General features: G+C 32.3%; 1 protein-coding gene and 1 pseudogene across 1 annotated transcript; both read left to right on the forward strand.

Moving 5' to 3' along the window:
• Nucleotides 1-270: 270 nt before the first annotated feature.
• LOC100780936 (metalloendoproteinase 1-like) lies at nucleotides 271-1,293 on the forward strand (annotated as a pseudogene).
• A 7,954-nt stretch (nucleotides 1,294-9,247) lies between these two features.
• LOC100781471 (metalloendoproteinase 3-MMP) lies at nucleotides 9,248-11,000 on the forward strand. Its single transcript, XM_003519748.5, has one exon. It carries the CDS (start codon nucleotides 9,706-9,708, stop codon nucleotides 10,843-10,845), a length of 1,140 nt encoding a protein of 379 aa, XP_003519796.1. The 5' UTR covers nucleotides 9,248-9,705; the 3' UTR covers nucleotides 10,846-11,000.
• Nucleotides 11,001-14,894: the final 3,894 nt, after the last annotated feature.

A 14,894-nucleotide genomic window follows, 5' to 3' on the forward strand; every position in this document is an offset into this window, starting at 1 on the left:
TAAAGTCAATATAAGTAAATTCTTTTGAAGATATTTTTTAGTTTTTATAAAATCACACACACACAGATTCCTTTATTCATAGTTTAGACAAATATTAAGATGGGATTATTAAAGTAAGATATTTCTTTCCAAACGTCTATTCATTACTCTAGTATAATTCAAACTTCAGCCATATTATTTCCTTTTTGCTTATGGTTTCTTCTTATAAATACTCCCTCATTTTCCGCTAGTTCTTCACAACTCACCCCACCCCATTTTATCCATCTTTTCTCTCATAACACTCTTTCCTCTAGCTAGCTCCACATCCAAACATGACTCTCTTCAACCACCAAGGTCTCTTGGTTGCTCTTTCAATTGTACATTTTCTTGCCACCTCATTCCCTTCAGTTTCAGCTATATCATTTCCCACTCCCAATCATGGCTCATGGGATGAATTCACTACTTACACCCGTGGCCACAACTACAAAGGCTTATCCAACGTCAAAAACTACTTCCACCATCTTGGCTACATCCCTAACCCTAATGCACCACCTTTTGGACGACAAATTCGACGACACCCTCGTATCCGCCATCAAAACATTCCAAAAGAACTACAACCTTGACATCACCGGCAAGCTCGACAACAACACTCTCCGACAACTCACGACGCCCCGCTGCGGCGTTCCTGACATAATCAATACAAACACCACGACACAACACACTCAGCTTCACATTCACACGGTCTCCCACTACTCCTTCTTCAACGGCGCGCCGCGGTGGCCGGCGGGAACAAGACAACTCACGTACGCGTTCTCCCCGGAGCTGAATCTCAACTGCGCCGCCAAAAGCTTGTTTGCAAGGGCCTTCAACAGGTAGACGCAAGTGGTGAACATTGCATTCTACGAAATAGCATCATCATCGTATCAAACGGCCAACATTAAGATTGCGTTCCTTAGTGGGGACCACAATGATGGGCTTCCTTTTGATGGGCCGCTTGGGGAGTGGGCCCATGCATTCGCTCCCACCAACGGGTGGTGCCACTTCGACGCCGACGAGTACTGGGTGGCGTCCGGCGACGTCACGCAATCGCCGGTGGCGCGTGCGGTTGACCTTGAATCCATAGCAGTGCACGAGATTGGACACTTGCTAGGGTTACACCACTCGTCGGATCAGAGAGCCATCATGTATGCTTATTTACCACCTCGTACTAGGAAGGTCAATCTGGCGCAAGATGATATAAATGGGATTCGACACCTCTATTGTCTCTGGATGCTCCTCAATGAGCATGAATAATAATATATATAACATATTGGTCATACAATAAATAATATATAGCCACGCCCTAAGATGATTAATTGGCTGATGCATGATTATGAATAAATGGGACAAATTTACCTTTATCTGATCTATATTCTATATATATAAACAGTTTAATATTTACATGAAGAATATAAGGGGTGTTTGGTTTGGTTGTTTTCTGTTTTCATTTTCGCTGAAAACAAAAAACGGTGATGAAAATGTGTTTGGTTTGATTTCTAAAAACATTTTCAGTGAAAATGAAAACAGGAAACAACTAGAAAATGAAAACAAAAAATTTTCGTTTTCAGTATTTTCGGTTGAGAACAGAAACCTCATTTTGGTTAAAATGAAATTGTGGTGACAATGAATGTAGTTTTAAGCAAATCTAAAAATACAAAAAGACAATAAGTCAATATATAATAAATTTTTAATATTTTTATTTCATGAAAATAGAAAACAAGAAATCAAACCAAACATGTTTTCAAAATTCAAATCTTTTGAAAATGAAAACAGTTTTCAGAAAATGAAAACAGAAAATGAAAATGCAAACCAAACACACCCTAAAGTAATTCCTCATTATTGGTCACTCTTGCAAGAATATATGGCTGATATAAATTTATCTTTCTATTTAAGAGTTTAAAACAACACTAATTATAAACCCTTCATTTCTTATCTCTACTTGGTTTCCTAAATATTTTACACATTAATAAATCATAAATGAAAAAAAATTAAAAGTTCACACAAAAATGACGTATTAGAGAAATTTTATATATGCATTGCATATTTATATTATTCTTAACTACAGTAGCTTATATGTCCGCTATGAGCCTAAATGGGGGTTGCATCCAACATGTGAATATGTTCAATCTAATTACATTTTTTAGATTAGTTTGAATTCTTTTCAGTGCATCGAATTAGAATTATATTAGATAACAGGTTCATGAGTTTCAACTTTGATTAAATCCAACTCAATAATCCAATTGTATATGTGAAAGATTGTGAGTAATAAAAAGTATAAAAAAAAAAAATCAAAACTCTCACTCTTTTTTCACTCAAAACCCTAGCTAATAGTTTTATTTTGGTTATGGATTTTAACTAAATCTAATAATTGTGCATTGTAAGATAGTCTTTGTGATTTATTGAATACTGATTGAGTTCTAAAACAATGAAGCAGTGAATATATTAACTCTTGACTTTAGAGAGTTAAAAAGTAATGAATACTAACTGTGGACTTAATTATGAGAATTAAGAATGAAACAAATACTGATTATTGTTTTTGAGATTATTATTATGTTTCATAGGACTGAGGACTACCATATACATTGTGATGTGTCGCTCATCCTGACTCCTAAGTCCTAAAGGAAACCTCTGGAATTAAAAGAATCATTACATAACAAATGTCCCCGATATTAAAGGGTTAATTACTGGTTGTAGTCCTTAAGCCAATCTGGTTTATGAGTCTCTCGTTCGATGATGTAGCCTGACTATCAACTCCTTTATGTTATTTTGAGAAAGTAGTGGTTAATAACAAATTTTATACGTCCCAGAAACTGTCAATCTATATATTAAATATTAAGATTAATATTGGTACACCATACCTGGTGATATTTAGTACGAAACTCACGAATTAATCTATACATGCATATATTGATATCATTTACTAAAATACATATAAATTAAGAAATATATAAAGTATATGATTTGAAGGAATACTTCAATGTTTATTACAGTAAATGATATCAATTAGCAAATGCATTTGTGAGTTTCGAATGTGAATATATATTATTCTTTGCAGAAAGAAGCTTACAGCATTTCATGCAAATATTAATTTGTACTATAAATAACATCCCTCTTCTTATAAGACTTTTATCCAGCATAAGGGTGCATAATAAACTTAGACAAACAATATATGCATAGTCTTTTGCTAACGGATTAAAACCCAATTAATGTAACATGATTATATCAGAACTTAACATTCAACAATCTTTTCTTATATATACAGAGGAGGATCAAAGGCTACTAAAAAAACGACACAACTAAAACGAAAAGAGAATGACACGTTGCCGTTGAAGTTAATGTCGGGGACACCGCATCGGAGTAACGAGAGTCGCTGAATGGTCTCGTTGTTTAGGTTGCCGGTGGGTTGCAGTTTGAAATATTGCTGGTAGGTCTTGATGGCTGTTATTGTTTCCTCGTCAAGAGAAACGTTGAATGGCGTAGAGGATTGAAGGTAACCGAAATCAGAAAAGTACTCTTTGATGAGAGATAGGCCTTTGATTTGTTTCGGTGGTGCGTTAATTTGGATGTAATTGTAGGGGAAACTTTTGTTCGATATTGTCCATGTGATTCTCCCATATTCCTTGCTTGAACGCCTTGCCCCCTTTTGCCCTTCTCACTTTGGCAGTGGAAGAAGGATGGAAACGGAAATTCGCCAAAAGGGATTGGTCGACAAGGAGAAGGAATGCATAAGGTATGGTTTCATGTTAACGGCTATTTCTTTTAGTCTCTCAGAGCTTGAGTCTACTTAGAAGAGCTGAGCAGTAATATATAAAGGAAGATGAGGGTTCCCCAAAGTCTATCTCAAATTATATCATCCAATAAAATGTAACACCTAAATTAAATAATTAATTATTCAACTCATTTTAATATTGAGAAAAATAAATCTTTCAACCTATTATTTTCGGTAGGCTCCGTTTGGAGTCTTATTATTAGGCATGGAAGATGCAAGTTCGAAAAGTAATGAAGTGTTGTTTTAAACCAATCAAAGATGCACCTACTATTTTGTGCAAGAGTTGTTTTAAGCAATGTCAATTGCCAAACATGGTGGGTTAGGTTAAAATTTCATTTCCAATAAAATGCACATTATACTTGTGCAATTCTTTCGCACTATTTAGCTTTTTCCCTCTTTTGTCTTTTCATTGGCCTATATATGTACTTGAACTGATGTGGTTTGGTCACCAGCTATTGCGCATGCGTCCAGCCAATTTTCTGGTGGTGATCGGAATGTACTTTTACTTTGAACGTGAAATTGCAAACAATAAACGTTTAACATCATTTGCATCATTGATTGAAGTTATTCTAGCTAGAGTGCAAGCACCCTACAATAATACAATATACGCGTCAATCTCTGCTGTTTAGGGAAAGAACATGAAGAGGGGCTGGTATTTTGTTTGGTTCGCGTGCTGTTTGGTCATTGTGGCAAAATATATAGAAATAATAAATTAATTAATATATGTTGTTTGTAATCATGAGGTCCCATACTTTGAGTGTGTCCTTGAGTTGAATAAATTCTGATCTTGGAATTTGTTGTGTAATAGGATGCATGAACAATTTGTTCTTATTATGAACTGTTAGTGAATACCATGGAGTGTTTGAAGGGATTAATTATAGGAAGAAAGCTTTTTGGTAGGAAACCATACAACTATATAGATAGATAGTTGCTATCAGCAGGAAAAGAGTTGTTATAATGGTTCTCTTATGGATGTAGGATACTGACATTAATATTGGCTTTCTTTTTGTATATGGGTTTCATTTAATATATTTTCTTTTGGCTGATAAATAAATACATAAACGTGCCAGTATTGTTAGTTTTCCTTCCAATTACTTGTTGCTTCTTCCATGAAATTTCAATAATCAATAGTGGACACAACACATTACTACAAGAAAAATGACCGTAGGTAAAACTAACAATGCATTGGCCATAAAGTATCAGGAGTCAATTATGTGAGAGACTTGCAACTTCCCAATAATACATTTCTTTTTGTGAGTTCAATGTTGACCTCCCAAGTCTTGGCAAAACGTCTTCTCTACTTAAGGCATACTCAAGGAGAAAGAACCAAAGGTGCAAGCAGGGATGCAAATAGAGAAGCCCAAGAGAAAGGTCACGAAACCAGCATATCTCAAGGAAATTGGCATCATGCATACATGCACCGTATGTAGGAAAAGCACAAATCATAAGATAGCATCGTGTCTTCTAGAAGATGCGTAGGAAGTGAGATAAAGACATATTTACTGTTAGGATATTTGCTTTTAAGATATTTTTTTATTGCATTTCTGTTTTTGCTTGTCGGGAACTTGTCCCCTCTATAGCAGCTATATATATATGTAAGAAATGGTGCTTCGAGAGATATCAGAAAAATATAACAGAAAAGTTCTCCCTTAGTTATCTCTCTCTCTCGGTTTGTCTTGGTTCTAAGACGTAACATTTTCTCAACTTTTTAATCTTATCACTTGATCGTATCATTGCACTTCCACTTATGAACCATAAAAGGCACTCTTGCATTTTCATTTTGTAAGTTAGAATTGAACTTAGAAGATGGCTGAGGTTATCCTTGAAATTGTGCTTCCAAAGTTGAGCTCTCTCTCATTGGGAAAGATCTGGGATACGGCGTCGTATCAAACAGGCCAACATAAGATTGAATTAGCAAGATGATATATATTAGGGATTCATTACTTCTATCGCACCTAACTAGATGTTCCTCAAACAGCATGAATAACAGTAAACCAATTGATACAATATATATATAGTAAAGCCTAAAGATGCATCAGTGGCGCATGATAATTGTTAGATTCTTTTTATTTAGATGAATTTCTATTATTTTTTATTTTTATTTAAATATTTTAGCATACAGATTTAAATATATAATTATGATATAAAAATCCTTTTTAATTTCTTAATATAACGTTGAGTTTTTTTAATCTATTATCCCCATATTATTCTTTTTGTACATTGCGAAAGTAACATGACATTATTAAAGAATCAAAGTAAAAAGTTTTTATTTGAAATTATTATTAATGCATTTTTACCATGAATTTCAATGCATCCCAAGATAATTAATTTCTAAATCAGAGGAAAAATTCCATCCTTCTTCTTTATATAAAGAATAAATTAAGTTAACAAATTGCTACCATTTGGCACTACCGAAATGTATCGACCAATTTATCGAGATATTAGGATCCCTTTTAAAAATTGGAACTTTTATTATAATTAAAGAAAAAATGTCCTGGGTCATGAATGATTGCTTAATGTATAATGTTAAATCCGAGGAAAAACCATGCTTCTTCTTTATATAAGAAATAAAGTTTTCAAAGTGCTAATTTGACCATTTGGCACTAACAAAATGCATCCCCATCGAACTTCCTGATTTCTAATTCCTAACGAACGTAAGACATGATGCTTAATTGTAGCCAAAAAAACTAAAGCAAACAACTTTGAAATTCTCGGCCTTTTAAATGACGTCGTGTGTGTGTGTCTATATATATATTGCTGAATAAATGACGACGACGTATATGATTCCACCTAATTTAGCAAATGATAGGAATCACAAAAATATTAATTTATTTGGAGTATTAAATTATTGTAAAATGGAGTATACTTTAATTTAAATATATTATTATTATTATTATTATTATTATTATAGTGTTCCAAACCAATTATTTTATATTTAATGACCAGATGTGATGAAAAATAACCTGTTTTATTTGTAGGAAACGGAAATTTGTATGACGTCCTGCATATATTTTTGTGGTGTACGTAGTTTCAAGACCAGTTTTTTTTATAATTATTTTTCATGTATTTACGATTATTACAATAGTGTTTAATATAGGATAAGTATTAAAAAAAATAATTTAATTTGAATACACTGTTAATGTAACAAAGTTTTATACCGTTATCACTTATCAAATGATGTACATCATTCAATGACTTTCTACCTTTAATATTAATGAAATTAAATTCACCATAAGATGAAGGATGCATGTTAATTGTAGAGGGAACAATGGAGGATAAATTTATGAAAGAAATTTTGAATAAAATGGTTGAAAAAGAAAATAAAATCCAGAAAAATGTGAGTTTGAGTTTGTTTGGTCTACAATACTTAAACTTTTTTTTTCTCGCAGTTTTCCTACAATATTTACACTTTTTTCTCGCAGTTTTCCTACAATATTTACACTTATTCAACAGAGAATTTTACTAAATACTAATAATTCAATAAGATAACTTAATATTTTTTAGTTTTCATGTTACCAACTAACCTTTCAGTAGCTTTTCAATTTTGTTTTGGACAAATATATTGTATCATGAATTAAAGAGGAAATTAAAATTATATAAATTACACACACAAAATTTTATTTATTTATTCAAACATCATTAAAATTTCTTCCAATTTAATAACCCAACAACAACAAAGAAAAAGAGACACTTTTCTATAGATCCACTAAGCCATGCTTGTTTATATATGAATTTTATACATGCTTGTGCTAGCCATAGTTATACCATTAAATTCTGAATTAATATGTCCTATAATTCAATGACTGTTAGTATCAGGCATTATTTGGTTGACTTAAGAATAAAGGATGAAAGGAGACGAAAGAGAGATAACAGATTTTATAAACTAACAAAACATTAAATCTTTCACTAGTGGAAAATTAAGATTTAACAATTAACATTATTTGATCAAAAAAATTAATTCAATGACCTAACTACTCAATTTTTATTATATATATATATCCTTCACGGTAAGGAATCTTACTCCAATTTAGTAGAATCACTATATGGATGGCATAATCCTCATTCCTCAATGAGTATTTTACATTGTTATATTCAAAAATTAATTTCTTTAACACTATAAAAAATACTAATAATACATTCTTTAACACGTTTTTTTAGTTGCATGGACTCTCTACTACTAGCTAAAGTTTTATTGAAAATCACTTTTTTTTTGGGATTTCAATTTATATTTAATGATTTTTTTTTCAAAATTCTATAATTTCAATAAATTTTAACCAATAATAAAAAAATATATCTTCAAAATATGTAAGCAATATTATGTATTCTAAATTATGAGTATAATACATAAATATTCATTTATTTTAAACATCTCATCCATCATCACCTCTCATTTTTTCTATCCCTCTCTCCTCCTACTCCCTTCAACTTTTACATCTTTTCTTCCATCGTGAAGTCAATATTATAATTTTAACATTTTATATACCTTATCGTCGGTCCATTCTCTATTGTAATTTACGCCTCTCAGTGCTACATACTTAAAGACGAAGAGACTATGTAAATTCTGGGGATGATAATCATGGTGCTCGATGGAGTAATTAATTTTCAGATTGTCATAACAAGATTAAGGGGCCCAGTATAAAAAGCTCCATGATGACTTGGAGAAGACAAATTACATTTTTCTGATCATTTGAGGTAAATTTTAAATATGACTTAGAAAATTTTCCAAATTCTGATGACGTCAAAAGATCACATTCCATGGCTAGCTTCTAGAACTACCGGGGCCCACGCCTCGGCAACTGCAGTCAAAGATTGGTCTAGTGGCTGCCTCATGCTATTAATTGTTTTCTAATTTCTTCTATCGTTATGACTTATTATGCCAATTAATTTCATATATTTTCTTTCATTTTCTTCATAATTGACTATTGAAAATTAATTTTTTTTAAAAATGCACTAAACATATATAAACCAATTTTAAAACTTATGAAAAGAAAAAGTATTCAACTAAATCTTCTAGAGACTGAACTATAAGTTGAATTAAATAAAATAACTACAACAAGGTCAATATCGAATTAAACTACACATGGCTTAGTCCGAATATTCGAGGTAAATTACATGTGAATTAAATTATTATTTTTCTTCTAAAATAGCTAGGTTATTCTAATTTAAATATCTATTCAAATTAGAAAGACATATTTAAATTAACCCATTTCAAAATTAAAAGACTTTTCATATTTCAACTTTTAAAATAAATTAATTCATAAATGATATTGAAGAAAAAAACCAATATAATGGAGGCAACAAATTCTTCTCTTCTCTTCTTATTCATCTTTATTTTCTCCTTTCGTTTTATAATTAGAGCGTATTTTATACCCTTTACCCTTACGCCAAAATTAATTAATTTGCACTATTCTAACTTTTTTTAGGAAGAAAAAAATTCCAAATTGAACCAATACATTGGGAATCTGTCAAAGTCAAACAAACAACACCTCCCTGTTTTCGTTATTCAATAGTTATATAGACATATATATCAAGCAGGACACGTTAGTCCTTGCAACTTGCAAGTAATAAACTAGTACTAGTATATATTAATCCCATTTATTTTATACTAACAACTACCACTAATTAATCTTACATTTCTTGTCCTCAACGAACACCACTAGGTCCTACGACGACGTTTTCAATGGTGGCTTCTTCCATGTGCTTACCATTCCGCGGGAATCATTCACACAACTCAGAACTTTTTCAACGCATCAGAATCAAACAACTTCGGTCGGCGAATACTTCTAGATTCAGAATTTCACATCGACCATATCATCATACTATATGTATGTATCTAATAAATGTTTCCCTCACTTCTTCGCTAATTTTTAAGATTACTTCCATTCATTCTATTTTTTTCATTAACCTAATAAAACACGATGAGCACTTCTCAACAACGTTATCTCCTCTTCGCTTTCACAACGTTAATAGTTGTCTTCAGCTTCAACACTTCACCAGTCTCAGCTCGTTTATTCCCCAACGTGTCTTCCATCCCAACCTGGAACTCCTCCCACGCGCCACCGGGTGGCGCGTGGAATGCTTATCGCAACTTCACCGGATGCCGCCCGGGAAAAACATATAACGGACTTTCAAATCTGAAAAACTACTTTCAGTATTTTGGCTATATCTCGAAAGCGTTGTCGAAGTCATCCAACTTCACGGATGACTTTGACGACGCGCTCGAGGCAGCCATCAAAGCCTACCAGAAGAACTTCAACCTCAACATCACGGGCGAGCTTGACGACCCTACGATGAATCAAATCGTCAAGCCACGCTGTGGCGTGGCTGACATCATCAACGGAACCACAACAATGAACTCCGGGAAGTCAAACACCACTGATTCACCGAAGTTTCACTCGGTGGCTCATTATTCATTCTTCGACGGCCAGCCGCGGTGGCCGGAGGGAACGCAAGAACTAACCTACGCCTTCGATCCGGACAACGCTCTCGACGACGTGAGTAAGACCGTGTTTGGCAACGCGTTTAGCAGATGGTCTGAGGTGACCACAATTTCTTTCCGCGAAACGTCGTCGTACGCGGCTGCGGACATAAGAATAGGGTTTTACGGTGGGGACCACGGGGACGGTGAGCCTTTCGACGGCGTGTTGGGCACGTTGGCACACGCGTTCTCGCCGACGAACGGGAGGTTCCATCTCGACTCGGCGGAGGACTGGGTGGCCTCCGGCGACGTGACAAAGGCGTCGCTGTCGAACGCGGTGGACCTTGAATCCGTCGCGGTGCATGAGATTGGGCACTTGCTAGGGTTAGGGCACTCTTCCGTCGAAGATGCTATTATGTACCCTACGATAACCGCGAGAACAAGGAAGGTGGAGCTCAATGAAGATGATATTCTAGGGATTCAGGTTCTCTACGGTTCCAACCCTAACTTCACGGGAACTCCTGCTACGTCTTCGCGACAGAGCGACACGAGCGACGGTGGTGTTAGGCACGTGGGAGTCACGGGCGCTGTGCTTTTCACCTTCCTTTTGTTCTTCTTCGTGTTTGGATTGCACGTGTGATTTTTGGTTGGACGGGGTTTTCGGTTTATTTGGTTGTTGGGTAGTTCTATACAGATACGCACGTGTATACTTTTGTACTATGATTCGTCAGCATTAATTCTTCATTCTTTTTGTGTGATAGTTGATTACAGAATAATGATATACTGTTCCATAAATAATTCTACCAAAGTAAATGAATCTAACATGCTGCATTGCATTTTATATCGGAAGCTAACCTTATTCTATCACCCCCTGATCTATGAATGGTTGTGTGTGTTTCTACCATTAGATTTGAATTTGTGCATTTTCGAGCTTATCCTTTTGTACTAAATAACATTGTTGTTTATTAAATTCTCATTTTCTTTGTTGTTTTCTTCTGTAGCCGGAAACTAATTATTTCTTTTTACATACCTATCTAATTAAAAAAATATTTCTTAAAATAAAGAAAGCTCTCTTAGACCTCTTCAATTCATTACCATAAAAATTAAACGGGACCTCTTCAATTAACAACTGCTACAATATTAGTAAAGTAAGGTTGCATTAAACCTATTGGAGGTAATTAATGCTTATTGATTGATCAGACTAACATCTGTTGCATAAATCCAATTACAAACACAACTGATATTTAGACACCTAAATTAATAATACACAAATCATTCATTATTTTAAAGACTCCACTCTTCTCTCTATTTATCATATCATAACCTGTATTATATATATTTTTTCTCTTCTTTTCTCTAGGTGTTGGATAACACATTGGTGTTTATCAAATATTTGCCTTCGCAATTTAAGGTCGGCGAATCTGTTTGATCGCTGAGTAGTTGATCGTTCAAGTTATCATAGTACAAAACAAAAGGAGTAAGAAAAAAAGAAGCTGGATTAAGTAATTGAGAAAGACACTAGATCATGGGGAATCAAGAACAACAAATCAAGAGATAAGAGAAATTTTAAAGGGCTTCGGGCCAAAACTTCATCCATGTCGCAGATCTAAAGTTCTAAGAGCCTCTTCGATAGCATGATTTAAATTGACAAGCCTTCCAACGCTAACGTTGCTTCCTTCGCTCAGGATGCACCAACAGATTCCGAATGTGGTCCGGCCACGCTTGGCGGCGTCTGCAACATTTATCCGGTTGACACCACTCATGTCTCTGGGGCGTGGTGGCACTGCTTCCATCTTGATGGGGCGGGGTCTAGAGATTTGGTGGGTGAGCAAAAAAAGATTCATATAACATGTGGGGTGAGAATAACAAAGAGTGGAGTAAGAATAACAAGTCTCATTCCCTGATTTCTTCTTGAATTGGGCTCATTATTATATGGTCAATGAGATATTGGAGCATTTGGAGTTGGACTCAAAACATTGGGCTGATGCTTAATTACAAGACTATCAGTGTACGATCTTGTGCATTATTTTTTGTTGAAAGAGGTTTTGTTTGAGTGTAGGAATATAATTAACAAAGAAGGGAAATAGAATAAAATAGGAAAATAAAACATGAATTGATATAATACGGAATAATAAACAAAAAAAAATCAAAATATCTTAAATCTGTATACATAATCCAAATTTATGTTACAAACGTACTAATTCTAAAATAATCCATAAAAAAATCAGAGAATAAAATATTTCACAATTGATCAAAATAAAATAATAATCAATAAATGAATTTTCAATAAAAAGGATCAACTAGATAGGTCCGACGTTTTTCATCTTTAAAACTTAATTTTCAGAACAACTTAACATGATGATAAACCCAAAACTTTTTTTTATTGTCATTAACAATAATTAAATGAAAATCCTTTTTATAAACTTATTAATATTATAGATAATGATAAAATTCATAATATTATACTAAAAAATAGGCTAATTATACATTTGATTTTTTAAGATTTAATGTGGTCCTTTATCTTTTTAAAAAAGACATTTTAGTCATTTATGTTTTAAATTTGGATCTATTTACCTGTACTATATGTAAATAACATTCATCTCGGTTTAAGTATTTGATTATTTTGTTTAATAACTTTCTATATTATTGAACACTAATTTTATTTATTAAGAGACTAAATTATTTTCAATTATTTATTTGTATTGATTATTAGCTTTACAATATCTGAGTGTTGACTGATTTTGATTTATATATGAAACATAAATAACTATATCAAATGCAAATATCCATATTAGTATTCAAGTAAAAAAAAAAAAAAAACTATTCAAGCTAGGTCTCTTTCATTATGCATTTCGCTATTAGTATATATCATAAGAAATACTAAATGATACGTCTCACCAATCAAATTCGAAATGCTTCATACATTATTCTCAGCCAAATGCGGGCTCCAAAACATCATATATATGTAAGGAGGGGGCCCTAATGTCACCTTTGAAGGCTTTGATATTTTAAAAACAAGAAACTTTCTACGTTTAATTATCTCTTGAATTTTCTAATGATCAGTTAATTCCAAATTCCACCTTTTTCTATGTTAAAAGACATGGAGAGTATAATCGCAACACATCATGCTCCCGCGGCAACATTATTATCCAGTGAGAAGTTCATTAATAAGGAAATCAGGCGTGAACTGAAGTACAAGATGTGCCCACTCAAAACCCAACTCAAAGTTTTGATTGGACGATGTTAAAACAAAAGTTACATAAATCCAAAGTGTAACATCAGCAACAAAAGAACACTCATGCACGTCCCAACAAAATGGATCTAAATTTCTTCCATTATTTTTAATAAAATTAACAAAGTAATATTTATGAATACATTTGTTTTCTTTAAAACAAATTTTTATTAAAAAAATATTTTTGTTAATATATAATAAAATTATTTGGAATAAAAAAAATATATGTTTATAAGTTGAATGAAAAATATTATTATCATATATATTTTGTATTCTAAATAATTTTATTATATATTAAGGAAATATTTTTTAATAAAAATATATTTTAAGGAGACTTTTTTATTCACAAATATTAATCTATTAATTTTATTAAAAATATAATGAGAAAAATTGGATCCGTAATTTCTTGCTTCCTCCTTGTGTGTTCTAAAGATGTCCTATTACCAACTTTTCACTAGTTAGATTGACTCTATAAAATGAATTTTTTTTTTTACAAAATAATAGTCTCTTTTATCTTAAATATAAGTAAAGTTGACTAATTTTTCATTTACTGAAAAAGTTAGTTAATAATAGTATAATATAATTCTATTAATTACATTTAAAAAATATTTTTCGCTAAAGTTTCTTTAATTGATTGAGAATCAATATGAAGAATAAATAAATGTGACGGACAAAATCTCAATTGATTTAAGGATATTTTTTAGATTATATTTATAAATAGGATAATAGTTTAACATTCTCTAGACTCTATACTTTCAATCAAACGTTATTTATGTCTCAATAAATTTATATTGATGAATTTAGTAAAAAGAATAAGAAAACACGATGATTTAAGTCTAGTCGTTTATAACTTAAAAACATAATAAATTTTTAGAGAGAAAAAAAAAACTAAATTTACATATAGGTGTTCAATCATGCTGACTCACGTCTAATAATTTTTGGATTTTAACTTAGAGGTGTTCAATCATGATGCAACACACCCTAACTTGGTCTCACTGACTTTTCAACCCAGTGTGATAACCAATCGTGCTAATCAAGAGGTTTCTTCATGCTGTGGACCGAGACAATTTGCATCTGACGGAGACAACCTTCAACGACTCCAACATCACGATTGGATGCATTCTTATTCAATCAATTTCAATAGCTTTTTTCTTCAATTTTAATATCTTTATTTTCTAAATGAGTTCCAATATTTTTAGGATGTATTTTATTAGGATTTTAAAAAAAATTAAAAGTTTTTATATAAAAAAGTCTTATGATATTCAATCAAGACTTTTAAATTATAGAAATAAATCATGTGGTATTCAATTAAAACTTTTAAGATTTTTGAAGAAAAACAAAAAAAATCATTAGTATTTAATTAAGATTTTCTTAATACTTATACAAATTATTTTGGTTTTCAAAAATATACAAATTTCAATTTAAATTACTTTTTAGGGGGATTTCATGGGATAAAC

This window comes from Glycine max, chromosome 2 (assembly GCF_000004515.6).
Source record: "Glycine max cultivar Williams 82 chromosome 2, Glycine_max_v4.0, whole genome shotgun sequence".
Lineage (NCBI taxonomy): Eukaryota > Viridiplantae > Streptophyta > Magnoliopsida > Fabales > Fabaceae > Glycine > Glycine max.

What these genes read in the sequence shown, in the direction of transcription:
- LOC100781471 (XM_003519748.5), top strand. Translation starts at nt 9,706, where the DNA reads ATGAGCACTTCTCAACAACGTTATCTCCTCTTCGCTTTCACAACGTTA.